The sequence below is a fragment of the Mustela lutreola genome, chromosome 7 (genome assembly GCF_030435805.1).
Source record: "Mustela lutreola isolate mMusLut2 chromosome 7, mMusLut2.pri, whole genome shotgun sequence".
Classification (NCBI taxonomy): Eukaryota; Metazoa; Chordata; class Mammalia; order Carnivora; family Mustelidae; genus Mustela; species Mustela lutreola.
This window is the reverse complement of record NC_081296.1, coordinates 37,569,761-37,583,548: the sequence shown is the minus strand read 5'-3', so window position 1 is coordinate 37,583,548 and position 13,788 is coordinate 37,569,761. Positions and strand designations below refer to the sequence as shown.

Below are 13,788 nucleotides of genomic sequence, written 5' to 3'. Positions count from 1 at the left end.
CCTGGCCCACCTTTCCTAGGAAACCTCCCCCGACCTGCCCAGCACCCTGATCTGCATGTTCCTATCCCCAACCTCCACTGTACATTCTGTGTCCTGTGTACAGGACGTGTACACAGGATGTCCTATGGTTTTTCGGGCTGACCAATAGATTTAGTTGGTTCCTGTGTGTGTTACCTTTGAGGCTGAGTGCTCCCATGTTCCAAGGTCATTGTGATGACGGTTCCAGGGCGCATTGTGACACACACTGCCTTCCTCTGTTCAGCTATAGGAGGTCAGGGAGAGGCTAAGTTCCTCCTGGGAATGAAATTCATTCCCTAAAAGGAAGATCACTTTCCCCTGCTAAATAAGCATCATTTAGGGCTCCAGTGAGCTCTGGTCAGAAGCTGCTTTGAAGACGTCCAGCAGGGTCCATGACCACCCTTTCTCCCGAAAACAGCCTCTCTGCCAGGTGGTCAGCCTCCTTCATCCTGGTATGTGTTCAGTTTGCATGTGGCTTTCCTCAGTGGGATGGGAAGGGCTAGAACTCTGATCTGGCCTACAAGGTTGAGCAGGGTAAGTTGTACCTTGATCTTACATCAGGACTGAAAAAAACAGGTCCCTTTCCTCCCTTTCACCCTTCTTTCTAAGCCAGTTGCCTCTCCCCATATGTCACGGTCTAACTTTAATGACTTCTAGATTTGCAAGTTCAATCACGGAGATGCTGATAAATTTTCCTTGGTGTTTTTGCCAACAATTTTGGTATGCTGCCACCAGGTGGCAGTAACGCCTTTGTTAACACGTGGTTTCAAGCCCACTCAACAAGATCTATCTTTTCATTAAAAGTCAGTCTCAGTCATAAAAGTTCTCCACACGGTGTATTTTTCAAAATCATAAAAACTAATTATAATGACCATAACCAATCTCAAGTTTCATTAATCTTAATGATTAATACATAAGAAAGCAGAGAGGCAAAATGGATACCTCTCTCCCTGAGTTTTAAATGTTATGGCTTTATTGCAAATAAAGGTCACCAGGTCTTGATTTGGATTTTCTTTATATCTTTACTCATTTCTCTGAACTTACAGAGTGATAATAATAAAATAACGAACAGTCACATAGTCTTTAGTATGTTCTGGAGGCTTTATCTGTAGTCATTTATTCTCAACGTAAACCTATATGAAGTAGATGATTCTATTATCTTCGTTTTATGAGAAGGTTGGGGCACAGAGACAAAGCAACTTGCCTAAGGTCACGCAGCTAGTAAGTGGCAGAACTGGTATTTAGACCCAGACTGTGGAGTCCATCTTCCAAATCAGTGACTCTCAAAATCTGGTGCCCCAAACTGCCCCATTAACATCAACGGGAAACTTGTAATGCAGGCTCTTGATCCCCAGGTATCCCGAACCAGAAATTCCCAGGGTGAGGTCCAGTGATCTGTGTTTTAACAAGGGCTCCAAGTGAGTCTGATGTACAGTTAACTTTGAGAACCATTGTCTTAAACCATTCATTTAATCACTATGCTATACTGATGATACACCCCCATACCTGGGCTGGTAATAATCACCCTGGTAAATTTCAAGTGGCACGTATGCCTCCTCCACCCCAATTTGAATACTCCTTCCCTGCTTGGCCACCCTGCCCTCCCCTGGGTGAGAGGGCACTGACATGATGAGTCACTCTTACTGTTGGGGTTATATCTTGTCCCCAAGGGAACCCGAGTAGAAGAGGTTGAGAACCATAAGCAGCCAGTGACCCTTCCTACAGTGGGGACTCTGTTGCTATGAGTTTTCAGAACAATACAGCATCAGAAGCCCTCCTAGAAAGCTTGCCTTATCCTCCAGTCGCTTTCCTATTTTACTAAAAATATTAGAGGGGGCACCTGGGTTGCTCAGTCGGTTAAGCATCTGCCTTTGGCTCAAGTCATGATCCCAGGGTCCTGCGATGGAGCCCAGAGTCAGGCTCCCTGCTCAGTGGGAAGCAAGCTTCTTCCTTTCCCTCTGTGTGCTCTCTCTCTCTCTCACTCTCAAATAAATAAATAAATCATTTTTTAAAATTTAAAAATTAAAATATTAGAGAAAATCCTTAACACAATGATTCAGAATAGAAGAGGGTAGGGTGATACATGCTTGCAGCCAAGCCCTCTCATAGCAGGGAGATGCTAGAGAAACTGAACCACTTAGGACTCCTACTTCTGGCCCAGGCTATTCTAGAGGAAACAAGGCCATGGTGTCGCTTTTGCTGGTGGAGGACTTTAACCTGTTGTTAAACAACACCGTAAAGGTGGGAGACTTTCACAACTGGTCTACCTATCAGTGACTAGAAGAAAAGCTACTGCAGAGCTGAAGAAGAGTATCCAGCACCTCGGGGACTACATATCCCCCCAGTCTAAACACCCTGATTCTGGCGCCAAACAGCTCTGTACTCACATCTCAGCCCTGGTATTCACTGTACGACCTCTGATATACTAAATAACCCCCTCTCCCAGCCTCAGCTCCCTGATCAGTAAAATAGTGTGATAACCACACCTACTGGGGCACCTGCATGGCTCAGTCCGTGCGGCATCTGCTTTCTGCTCAGGTCACAATCTCAGGGCCCTGGGATTGAGCCCCATGTCAGGATCCCTGCTTGGTGGGGAGTCCGCTTCTCCCTCTCCTGCTCCCCCTGCTTGTGCTCCCTGTCTCTCAAATAAATAAATAAAATCTTGAAAAAATAAATAACCGCACCTACCTCGTAGGTGGCTGCAAAGATTAAATGATAAGTACGAAGTGCCGAGGACAGTGCCTGGTACATCATCAATGCTTTGTAAATCAGAGAATATAATACATTTATTTTCATAATTGATTTATTTGGATTTCTATCATTTTTGTGCTTTATGCTTTTGTGAATTCCTTGTTGCTTCCTATATTACCTGCTTTTATTTTTAAAAGCGAATTAGAAGGAAAATGCCCTGTTCCTCTAAATCTCTAATTTTTTAAGTAAAAAAAAATTTTTTTCTTCTGACTCCCATCCCTCAATTTAATAAAAAAAAAAAATGTTAAAAAATCTTCTCACAAAAAACACCCTAGGCCTCGGAGTCTTCACTTGTGAGCTATATTAAATATTGAAGAAAGAAATGCTACCTATTCAATACAAACTATGCTTGAAAATTTTAAAGTGGGAACCCATCCCTGCTCCTTCTATGAAGCCAGTATGACCTTGATACCAAATCAAAGACATTACAAGAAGATAAAATTGTAGACCAATATCTCACGTGAACACTGATGCAAAGATCCAAAATAAAATTAAGCATATAGTCTCCAATAATGTATAAAAAAGATAACATATCACCAGTGGGGTTTGTCCAAGCAATACAAGGCTGATTTAACATTCAGAAGCATGCAACATAATTTACCGTATTAACAAACTAAGAAACAAAAACTGTACGATCATTTCAACAGATGCAGAGTATTGTTTGAAAAAACCCGATAGCCATTCCTGATTAAAAACTCCCAGCAAACCATCAGGGGAACAGAGCTTCCTCAACCTGATAGCGGGCAGCTACAAAAAGCCTGCTGTGAATATTATGCTGAGTCATGAAAGTCTGAATGCTTTTCCTCTAAGACTGGGAACAGAGCAAAGATACCTGCTCTCACCATGTTTATTTACCTCCACAATGGAAGGTCTAGCCAGTTCATAAATAAATAAATAAATTAATTAATTAATTAATTTTTACAATACCATCCCCCTAACCAAAAATATTTAGGGATAAATCTGACAAAATATATGAACAGCCTACATACCTACAAAATAATGCTGAGATAAATTTAAAAAGACCTAAATAGAGAAATACAGAAGATGTTAGTCTTTTTGTGCCATATGTCTCTGTTGCAACCACTTAACTCTGCTATTTTAAAGATTTTTATTTATTTATTTGAGAGAGAGAGAGAGACAGAGACAGAGAAAACACAAGCAGAGGGAGGGGCAAAGGAAGAGGGAGAAGCAGGCTCCTTCCCTGAGCAGGGAGTCCAATGTGGGGCTTGATCCCAGGACTCCGGGATTATGACTTGAGCTTAGGGCAGGTGCACAACAGACTGAGCCACCCAGGGGCCTCTTCACTCTGCTATTTTAGCGTAAAGGCAGCCATAGATGATACATGAATGAATGGGCACAGCTGTGTACCAATAAAACTTTATTTAAAAAAAAACAAACAGGTTGCAAGCCAGATTTGGCCCATGGATTGCAGTTTGCTCATTGTTGGCTTCTATAATAAATCCCCATGGAAACCGCAAAAGCTACTAAGACTAATAAGTGAGGTTAACAACATGGCAGGATATGAGATCAATATATAAAAAACCCATTGTAAAACGAAACAGGATGGGATCAGGAGGGAGACAAGCCATAAGAGACTCTTAATCTCACAAAACAAACTGAGGGTTGCTGGGGGCAGGGGGTATGGAGAACGGAGGTTGGGTTATGGACATTGGGAAAGGTATGTGCTATGGTGAGAGCTGTGAAGTGTAAAACTGGTGATTCACACCTGTACCCCTGGGTCTAATAATACATTATATGTTAATAAAAAAAAATAAAAAATTTTTAAAAATGTATTTCTATATACTAGCAATGAACAATTGGAAGGTGAAAGTTTAAAAATAACACCTTTTACAACAACATCCCCCCAACCCAAAATATTTAGCAATAAATCTGACAAAATACATGAAAAAGCTACATACCTACAAAACAATGCTGAGAAATTAAAGAAGACCTAAACAGATGGAGAAATACACCATGTTCATGGGTCCGAAAGCTCAGTATTATGGTCAACTCTCCCCAAACTGACCTATAAATTCAGCACAGTCCCCCTCAAAATCACAGCTGCCTTTACTGTAGAAATTGATAAATTGACTAAGAATTCTATGGAAATGCACCGCCAAAGTTCCCTTTCATGATTAAGGACCCCAGGACGCAGCCCAGCATTGCCTACTCTCTCTTGCTTCCTGCCACAGTTCATGCTGAGTGTCACAGTCTGAATATAGGTTGGGAGAACATGATGGCAGACACAACAGTGTCTATGCGACTGGGGCATGACGTCAGGACAGAACCTGCTTCCCAAGGTTAGGCCAACAATGAGGGTGGAGTTGGTGGGTTTTTTGTTTGTTTTGTTTTTGTTTTGTTTTTTTTGTATCTTCTTGGGGCCCTGTGTCCTATTTTGGTTCAGAAGATAGATCCTGGAGGCATTACTAAGGGGCTCAATCCATGCCTATCAAATGTGGCGTTAGTGGAAATGATCGCCAATCTTGGCCCATGGGTTCTGATTTTTTTTTTTTTTAAATTTCCAGTACTAAAGCGACTTCTAACAGCTTCCTCTCACGTGGTCCTCGGACCAGCAGCAGCAGAGCAGCAATCTCCTGGGAGCTTGTTAGAAACGCATCATCCTGAGCCCCACCCCAGACCCTCAGAATCAGAATCTGCTTTTTAGGAAGATTCTCAGGGGACTCCTATGCAAATTCAATTTGAGTCACACAAGGGCATGTTCGGGTGTATATCCTTGTATATATCCCTGGGGAGTTGGGAGTGTGCCTATCACACAGGACGAGTCACCCTCCAAGCTGTGTCCATCAGCCCGTCCTCGTGCCTGCAATAATGGCATTTCAAGATAAGCTTCTCTCCAATAAAGGCTTCCTCTAAGAAGCTTCCCCCATTCTGGCAGGAGTTCTTACCTCCTGGTTACTGTCTTATGAGCACTTTTTTTTTTAACTGAATTTTAATTTTTTTTTAATTTTTAATTTTATTTTTTTAAATTTTTTATTTTTTATAAACATATATTTTTATCCCCAGGGGTACAGGTCTGTGAATCACCAGGTTTACACACTTCACAGCACTCACCGAAGCACATACCCTCCCCAATGTCCATAACCCCACCCCCCTTCTCCCAACCCCCCTCCCCCCAGCAACCCTCAGTTTGTTTTGTGAGATTAAGAGTCACTTATGGTTTGTCTCCCTCCCAATCCCATCTTGTTTCATTGATTCTTCTCCTACCCACTTAAGCCCCCATGTTGCATCACCACTTCCACTTATGAGCACTTTTAATTACTTCCCAAGCAGTGTCCTCACCTCCCCCCATCACACACACACACACACACACACACACACACACACACACACACCTCTCTTATGTAAACCAGAAACCATTTCTCACGATGAACTCCCTGACTCTTCCAGGAAAGGCAAAAGTTAGCTCATGGGAGTGTTTAATGCTTATTTTATATCTCTCTACTATCAAAGTCAGAAACATTATTACAGAAAAGTTTGAAAACACAGGAAAAAGGAAAAGATGATACAGGACCCTATTTCTCCAAGATAATCACTCTAGCTTTTGGTTGGTTGTTGGTTTTGTTTTTGTTGGGTTTTGTTTTTTTGGTTTTTTTTTTTTTTTCAGTTTTTTCCATAACAGAATTGCCCTAGTGATTAATGCACTATACATTAGAGTATATAAGGTATAGTTTTCATAATATGTAATAGGTCTATGGGGAGTATAGCACGTAGAGGATAGAGGCTAGATACTGAATGTATAATTTTGTATTCTGCTTTTTTCCGTTAATATTTTAATGTTTTCAGGTTTTCATTCCCTGTAAGCCCCATTTTTTTAATGCTTCACAATATTCCACTAAGCATATAAATTATAGTTTAACTATTCCCTTATTGCATGTTAGAGCACGTGCGGTTTTTCCTTTTGGTAAGTAATGCACCATGAAAATTATTGTGTGTTCAGCATTTTTCTGTAACTTTGCAGTAATTTCTTTAGGATAGATTTCCAGAAGTGAGTCAGAGGCAGGGAAATTGATCCATATTGCAAACTCCAGATGATAGGATGGGGGAAAAAATCAAACTTAAAAAGAAAAGCCACAGGTTCCTAACAGAGGGCTGAAGTGATTGTCCTTGCCAGGCGAAGAGAAAACCACCCATTGACAAGACAGAATGGGATGGCTTCTTCGATGAGAACGGTCTATTGGCCAAGTCACGAGACCTCATTTGTGTGAACATCCTGGAACGGGTATGGTCCCCAAGGCCTTGCCCTGGCACTGGAGGGCACAGGTGGGCAAGGGGCAGGCGTGGCATTTGGAGACACCCTCTTGGCAGGCATCTGGAGGTCTCCTGACCTCTCACCCCCACCCCAGGGTCTGCACCCCTTCGTAAGGACAGAAGCCTGGAAGTTCCTCACGGGCTACTACTCATGGCAGAGCTCCCAGGATGAGCGGCTCACCGTGGACAGTACGAGGAGGTAGAACATTCCAGACCCTGTCAGGGGAGGGTAGGTGACAGTGCCCATCCCAGCCTGACAATTGCAGTCTTCTTCCCCCCAATGGATTTCTTATTCTAAGAGACAAAACCGCCCCTGTGCTCCTGACCCAGGGCACGAACACTGGAGGTGCCAGCACCTTCCTGCTGCTCAGCTCCAACCAGCCTTGCACAGATGGCCCGGAAGGGGCTTAATCCCAACAGCTCCTCGTCCCCACCACCACCCAGTTCCTTCTTCCCTTAGGGCCTAAGCAGCCTAGTTGAGCTGAAGATTCATGCACAAAGGGCCAGTGGAGAACCATTCAGGGAAGTCGGGGAACTGAGGGCTGGCCTGGAAAGCTTGAGAGCCCTGACAAGAGCCCGTGTTAGCTCTCCAAGGCTGCTGTCCCAGGTACCACAAATAGGGTCTTGCAACAGTGGGAATCTATTTCCTCGCTTCTAGAGTCCAGAAGCCCAAAAACAAGGTGCCAGCAGCGCCCCACTCCCTGAAGGCTCTATGGGAGAGTCCTCCCCTGCCTCTGAGGTTTTTGGTGGCTTTGGGGACTCCTCCCATCTCTGCCTCCATGGTCACACGGACTTCTTCTCTCCCCTCTGTCTGTCTCTGTGTCTCTGCGTGTCCTTAGAAGGACACTTGTCACTGGATTTAGGGTCCACTGAGATAATCTAGATTGATCTCATCTCAAGATCCTTAACTACATCCCCAAAGGCCCTTTTTTGAGTAAGTTCACATTTACAGGATTTAGTAGTTAAGGTGTAGACATGGCTTTGAAGGGTCACCAGCATCCTACAGCACCTAAGCACGTCCTAATGATGGACACTAAACACTGTCTCATCCAGGCCTTCTGACTCCAAGGTGCCAGGATGACCCCCATTCTACAGAAGAGGAAACTGTGTCTTAGAGAGGGATCATGATGTCCCCAAGGCCTCACCCTCTTTGCAAACTCCCAGTTATTAATTGTGGAGCCAGAAATCAGGAACAGCTGTGAGACCCCCAGGGCCACAAGACTGAACCTGCCTTCATGCTGTCTTCCGGGGGCACATGAGCACAGAATAGCATAGTTAGGGCTGGTACAGACCAAGATGAGGGAAGCTTCACAGATAGGGGGAGAGCCCAGTGGAGAGTGCTGCTCAGACTGCCCTTGACTGGCGAGGGGAAGGCTGTCTCCTCCAGCCTCAGTTCTGTCTGCCCAGGAAGAACTATGAGGCCTTATGCGAGATGTATAAAAAGATCCAACCCCTTCTGGAAAACCTGCACCGGGACTTTATGGAGACTCGGAATTCCATCGGTGAGCAGAGTCCGGTGTGGACAGGGCTGGGTCGGGCAGGGGAGCCTGAGGCCATGCCTGCCTGCTCCTCAGTCATATGCAGGGGCGGATGGTTTCCCGATTCCTGGGAGAGGCCTTGAATTCTGGAATTCTGCTGGCTAAACCCTGGTTAGTCCACCCATCATGTCTCCTAGAGGCTCCTACATGCCTAGTGTCGTATTCCCTTGAGTGCATGCTGTTCCTGCTGCTTTGTCTTCAACTCTCCCCTTTGGCCTTGAACAAGACTGGATTTCAAAGGACGGGGCCAGGGGAGTGGGGATGGGGGGGGGGGCACATTCCTGGCAGAGGATTCGGAGGTGAAGACAAAGTCAGGCAGCTCAAGGCATGGTGCTGGGCAGAGCCTTGTGGGCAGATGTCATTTTCACAATCCCCTCCCCAGGGTGCCCTGGGCCCTGCCCTTTGGGGGAATAAACTCATTCATGGCCCCTCTGCTGAGGCCATCTGGTGCTGCTGACCTGTCTCTTGTCCCCAACCTAGCGTATGACATTCAGAAACTCTACGACAAAGACCACCTAGGCAACGTCATTATCGACAAGAAGAGACTGGAGAAAATCTTGCTCCTGAGTTATGTCTGCAATACCCAGGCAGGTGGGCCGTGGGGCTGAGCCTCCCCTCAGCCCCCCTTCTCGGTTCCTTCCTGGAACCCCTTCCCTGCCCAAGCCAGGGCTCACCCGTCCTCGCTGTCTCCCCTCCTCCACCCAGAGTACCAGCAGGGCTTCCACGAGATGGTGATGCTTTTCCAGCTGATGGCAGAACACGACCATGAGACATTCTGGCTTTTCCAGTTCTTCCTGCAGAAAACGGTGAGGGCTGGGCCTGAGCTCAGGGCCCACCTCCCTGCCACTCCCCAGACACCCCCCCGGAGGTCGGGCAAGCAATGGGAGCCCTGGCTCTTTCCTCCAGCCACATAACAGCCCTCTGGGTCCCAGAGGAGCCTGGGCAGGCAACACTCACCCCAGTGAGTTTACTGGGGGAGGGGGGCTGTGTGTGTTGCAGGCATTGGAGTTGAGGAGGGAGCTGGAAGGGTGCTCTGAGTCTAGTTCTCACCAAACCTTGAAAGAGTGTAACTGGCCAGTCTCAGGGATAGCTGCTTCTTCCTGGCATCTCCCCCTCCCCCAAACAGGGCTGTGCTCCGGTAACCTTGGCTGGGCATTCAAGGACTATCTGTGGCCTTCTCTCTCACTGCTCCTTTCATATGACCCACAGTTCAGACCCACCAGGGGACTGACTACTCCCCAGATGACCCCACATTGATCAGGTTGAGGGCTTTTGAAGTGGCTCTCTCCAGAACACCCTCCCTTGGAAAGCCCTTCCTCATGGTCTGGGAGCAGCTGTCCAGAATCAAACCTCATCCCTTTCTCCCTCCCCTAAACAATGGGCTTGATGCTCTTCCCGGTCCCACTTAGTTCAGTCCGCATAGCCAGGCTGGCTGTGTTGAGAGCCACACCTGAGACATCCCTGGATCCCCACCCCCGACACACATGTAGGTGCATACACATATATATAAAAAAGCAAACCGGGCACCTGTGTGGCTCAGCGGGTTAAAGCCTCTGCCTTCGGCTCAGGTCATGATCCCAGAATCCTGGGATCCAGCCCCGAGTCAGGCTCTCTGCTCAGCAGGGAGCCTGCTTCCTCCTCCCTCTCTCTCTCTCTCTCTCTCTGCCTGCCTCTCCGCCTACTTGTGATCTCTGTCGGTCAAATAAGTAAATAAAATCTTAAAAAAAAAAAAAAAAGAAAGAAAGAAAGAAAGAAAGAAAGAGTACACCTACACACCCAGATCACGGAGACACAGACATGACGTGCGCACACACAACCAGGCTCATACAGACACGAGCCCAGCCCGGAGCCAACTACACACAGGGCCTCTAGCACTGAGTCGCTGGTGACCCCCTGCCGGCCCTCAAGCCAAGAAAGATTCGGTTGCCCTTGCTCCCACCCATCTTTCTCAGGAGCACAGCTGTGTTATCAAAATCGGAGTTGGCAAGAACCTGGATATGCTCAGCACTCTGATCAACTTCTTGGACCCCGTGTTTGCGGAGCACCTAAGTGAGTAGACGACCCCCAACCCCCTGCAAACGGACAGCTCCACCCACAGGGTGGGCCTGAGAAGGGCCCCGCCCCCAGTCCTGTCCCGGCAGCTTGGAGCCCTTGGTCCTCTCTCCAGGTCCCGGTAGGAGGGTTCGTCTAGATGTGGGGTTGGAACGCGGGCAGTTGAAAATTCACCCCAAACATTCTCTGGAGAGCTGGCAACGTGAGAGGAAGGCATTTTGGATTTCCCCGGGGTGTTCTCGAGCCCTGCTGATCGACCTATCAGTGCACCACCCCTGCTTTCCCCCACTGGGTCCTCCGGGCTGACACCCCGCTTCTCTCTCCACAGGAGGGAAGGGGGCGGGGGCCGTGCAGTCCCTCTTCCCCTGGTTCTGCCTCTGCTTCCAGCGGGCCTTCAAGTCCTTTGAGGATGTCTGGAGGCTCTGGGAGGTGAGTCCTCTTTGGATGGAGGGGTTAGACCCCTACCCCTTTAACAAACAGGGGGGAAGCCCGTTTCCTTGCCTCCCCTTCATTGCTGCTTTGGGATGGAGTTGAGCAGGTTGGGGTTTATGGGGCCTTGTTGGAGGAGGCGAGAACATCAGCCTGTCCATCTGTCCATCCTGTCCTACCAGGACCTTCTTCAGGGCAGCGGGGGCAGAAGGAGGGGCTCTCAGCCTGTGCGATGGAAGCCTGGCCGGCTTCCCTGCCACTCTAACCCCCGCAGGCCTCCCTCTGTTCCACGTCCCCAGCTGCCCCTTCCTCTGCTTTCCCCTTCATTTGAGTGCTGGCTCCCTGTGAGCTCTCACTCCTGGAGAAGGAGGGGCCCTCCGAGCACAGGTCAAAGGTGCAATTCTTTGATCCCAGGCCTTCGGGCCATAGGCCCATGAACCTCCTTGGGAACAGACCCACTGCCCACTTCTGCTCTGCCCAGCTCAACACTCCGCCTGGCATTCAGCGCCCCACAAGTCAACTCCCACCTGCCTTACCCCTCCCTCCTGGCCTGCTGGTTTCCACGCCCAAGTCCACGGCCACCCCCAGACCCCTGGGGACACCTCTGGATTGTTGACTGGTCAACCTTCGCTTTGCCAAAGCTCCACTCCTCCTCCTCCCCCTTCCCTCTCCCTTCCTCTTTCCCTCCTTTCCTCTCGCATCCTCTCCTCCTCTAGCTAAGGAATTACCTGAGGCTTTTTCTCTGCGTCCCCCAGTAGCCAGCACAATGCCTGGGATCCCCCGAGGTAGCACCTGCCTGAGTGAGCGAGGGAGTCAGCAGTGAGGCCCAGGGATGGTCAACCCCGGGTAGGTCTGTGGTCAGTAGGCACAGGGCCCAAAGGGCCGGGAAGCCCGGGCTGAGACTCGTGGGCCATCTGCAGGTTCTGCTGACAGGGAAACCCTGCAGAAACTTCCAGGTGCTGGTGGCTTACAGCATGCTGCAGATGGTGCGCGAGCAGGTGCTGCAGGAGAGCCTGACCAGCGACGGCATTCTCCTGGTGAGAGGACCCTGGGGCCGGGCCAGCCCCTCCCCCACCCCCACACCTCCCACGCCTCCCATGCCATCCCAGCCCTCCGGCTGTGGCAGGAACTGGGTTGTCCTGAGCACCGAGCTGGTCTCACGACAAGCCGGATGCAGCGGGACAGTGACCATCACAGCAGCACCCTAATTTAGCAAAGGAGGACACTGAGGCCTTGAAAGCTTTTCAGCCTCTAGGTTTACTGCCTCCCAGTTAACTCCCTGGGCCCTAGGGTCCCCCTGTGGCAAAAGACCGAGAGTTTTCTGACATTGCTAAAAAGCAGTCTAGGTTTTAAAAAAATCTAGGGAAAAATAAAAAATAAAATAAAAAATAAATAAAAAATTAAAAAAAATCTAGGAAGACAGCCCAATTATAAAACAAGTTCTCCTTAGAAGCTCCTGAGACCTTCAGGGGAACCCCGGTACCCCCTCAGAGTCCCGTATGAAAATGACACTTACCATCTCCCCACAAATACCACATTCCCGAGGTGAAAATTCCGGCATTGTGCCAGGCTGGTTGGGGAGAGATCAGGTGGCCCCGGCTACTGCTGGGAGCAGTGACCTTCTCCCCTGGAAGTGGGAGGCAGTCGCCTGTACCCAGGGAGACCTGCTTCCTCCTGGCTTCCTCTCCTGGCACAGGCCTGCAACAACCTCATTGACCTTGATGCTGACGTGCTGATCTCTGCTGCCTGCTTGGTGTATGCTGAGCTCATCCAGAAGGATGTAAGTGGCTCGGATTATTTGCCTTCCTCCTCCTCCTCCTCCAAGAAGCCTTCTCTGATTTTCTGAGCCCAGCCCCGACATATGGCAGGATATTCCGCTGCAGAGTCACAATTTGTGTCTGCCTCGTTCTCTGCCACCAGCCCATGGGTGCGGCTTGGCAAGGTTTCCTTGCCGTTTGCATGTGCAACTCCCACCTCCCAGGGAGGCTATGCCACCCGACCACGCCGCCCGCCTCCCTCATGCCCTGCGTCCATCCCAGCAGGTCGGGCACAGGGCTGGGCCCCCCGGGGTTCAGTAGGATGTCACTGGCTGGACAGACTGAGGAATGAGAGCAACAGACCAACATCTGTCTGCCTCAACCTGCCGGCACCCTCCTCTTCCCCAGGTTCCTCAGCCACTGAAGGACTTCTTTCTCTGAGGACTCTCTCAATGGACAGATGCCCTCGATGGTCAGGACAGAGGTGGTGCTTCAGCCATGAGGTCCAACGGGCGTTAGGGTGAGGGGGTAGCTAATACAGCTACACAGGAAACAGCCTCTGGAGTCAGTTTGTGGTGCGCAGTGTGTCTCCTGCGGACACGCAGGGGCAGAGAGGAATGTCCAACAGTGAGAGAGGTCTGGTGGGTGAGCAGGGAGATGGCGAGACTAGTGAGGGGGCAGGCACACCAGGGACACTGCACCCGTTGGAAACTCTTCCACAAATGAAAGGTTCTACTGTGGTTCCACACTTGGAGGCACATGGGTCAGGCTGGAAACAGCTTCGAGAGCCTCCTAGCCAAACTGAATGAGTATCAACCCTGGACCAGGTCTTGAGAAGAGGCCCTGACCACAGGGCTTTGCACACACACTGCCATTTTCCCTCTTATGCCCAACATCATGATCCTGCATTCAGTGGTTCATCCACGGATTCCCCTGCGGTCTGTGGATGGACACAGCCCAGGACTCTGGCTTGC

The 13,788-nt window shown here is 48.9% G+C and overlaps 1 protein-coding gene across 1 annotated transcript; it reads left to right on the top strand.

The window, feature by feature from the left end:
- Positions 1-257: 257 nt before the first annotated feature.
- Positions 258-13,365, top strand: TBC1D21 (TBC1 domain family member 21). Its single transcript, XM_059179589.1, has 11 exons — positions 258-470; positions 6,902-7,009; positions 7,134-7,237; positions 8,446-8,540; positions 9,057-9,167; positions 9,282-9,382; positions 10,529-10,625; positions 10,957-11,057; positions 11,978-12,094; positions 12,754-12,837; positions 13,223-13,365. Exons 1-11 carry the CDS (start codon positions 411-413, stop codon positions 13,253-13,255), a joined length of 1,011 nt encoding a protein of 336 aa, XP_059035572.1. The 5' UTR covers positions 258-410; the 3' UTR covers positions 13,256-13,365.
- The last annotated feature ends 423 nt before the right edge of the window (positions 13,366-13,788 follow it).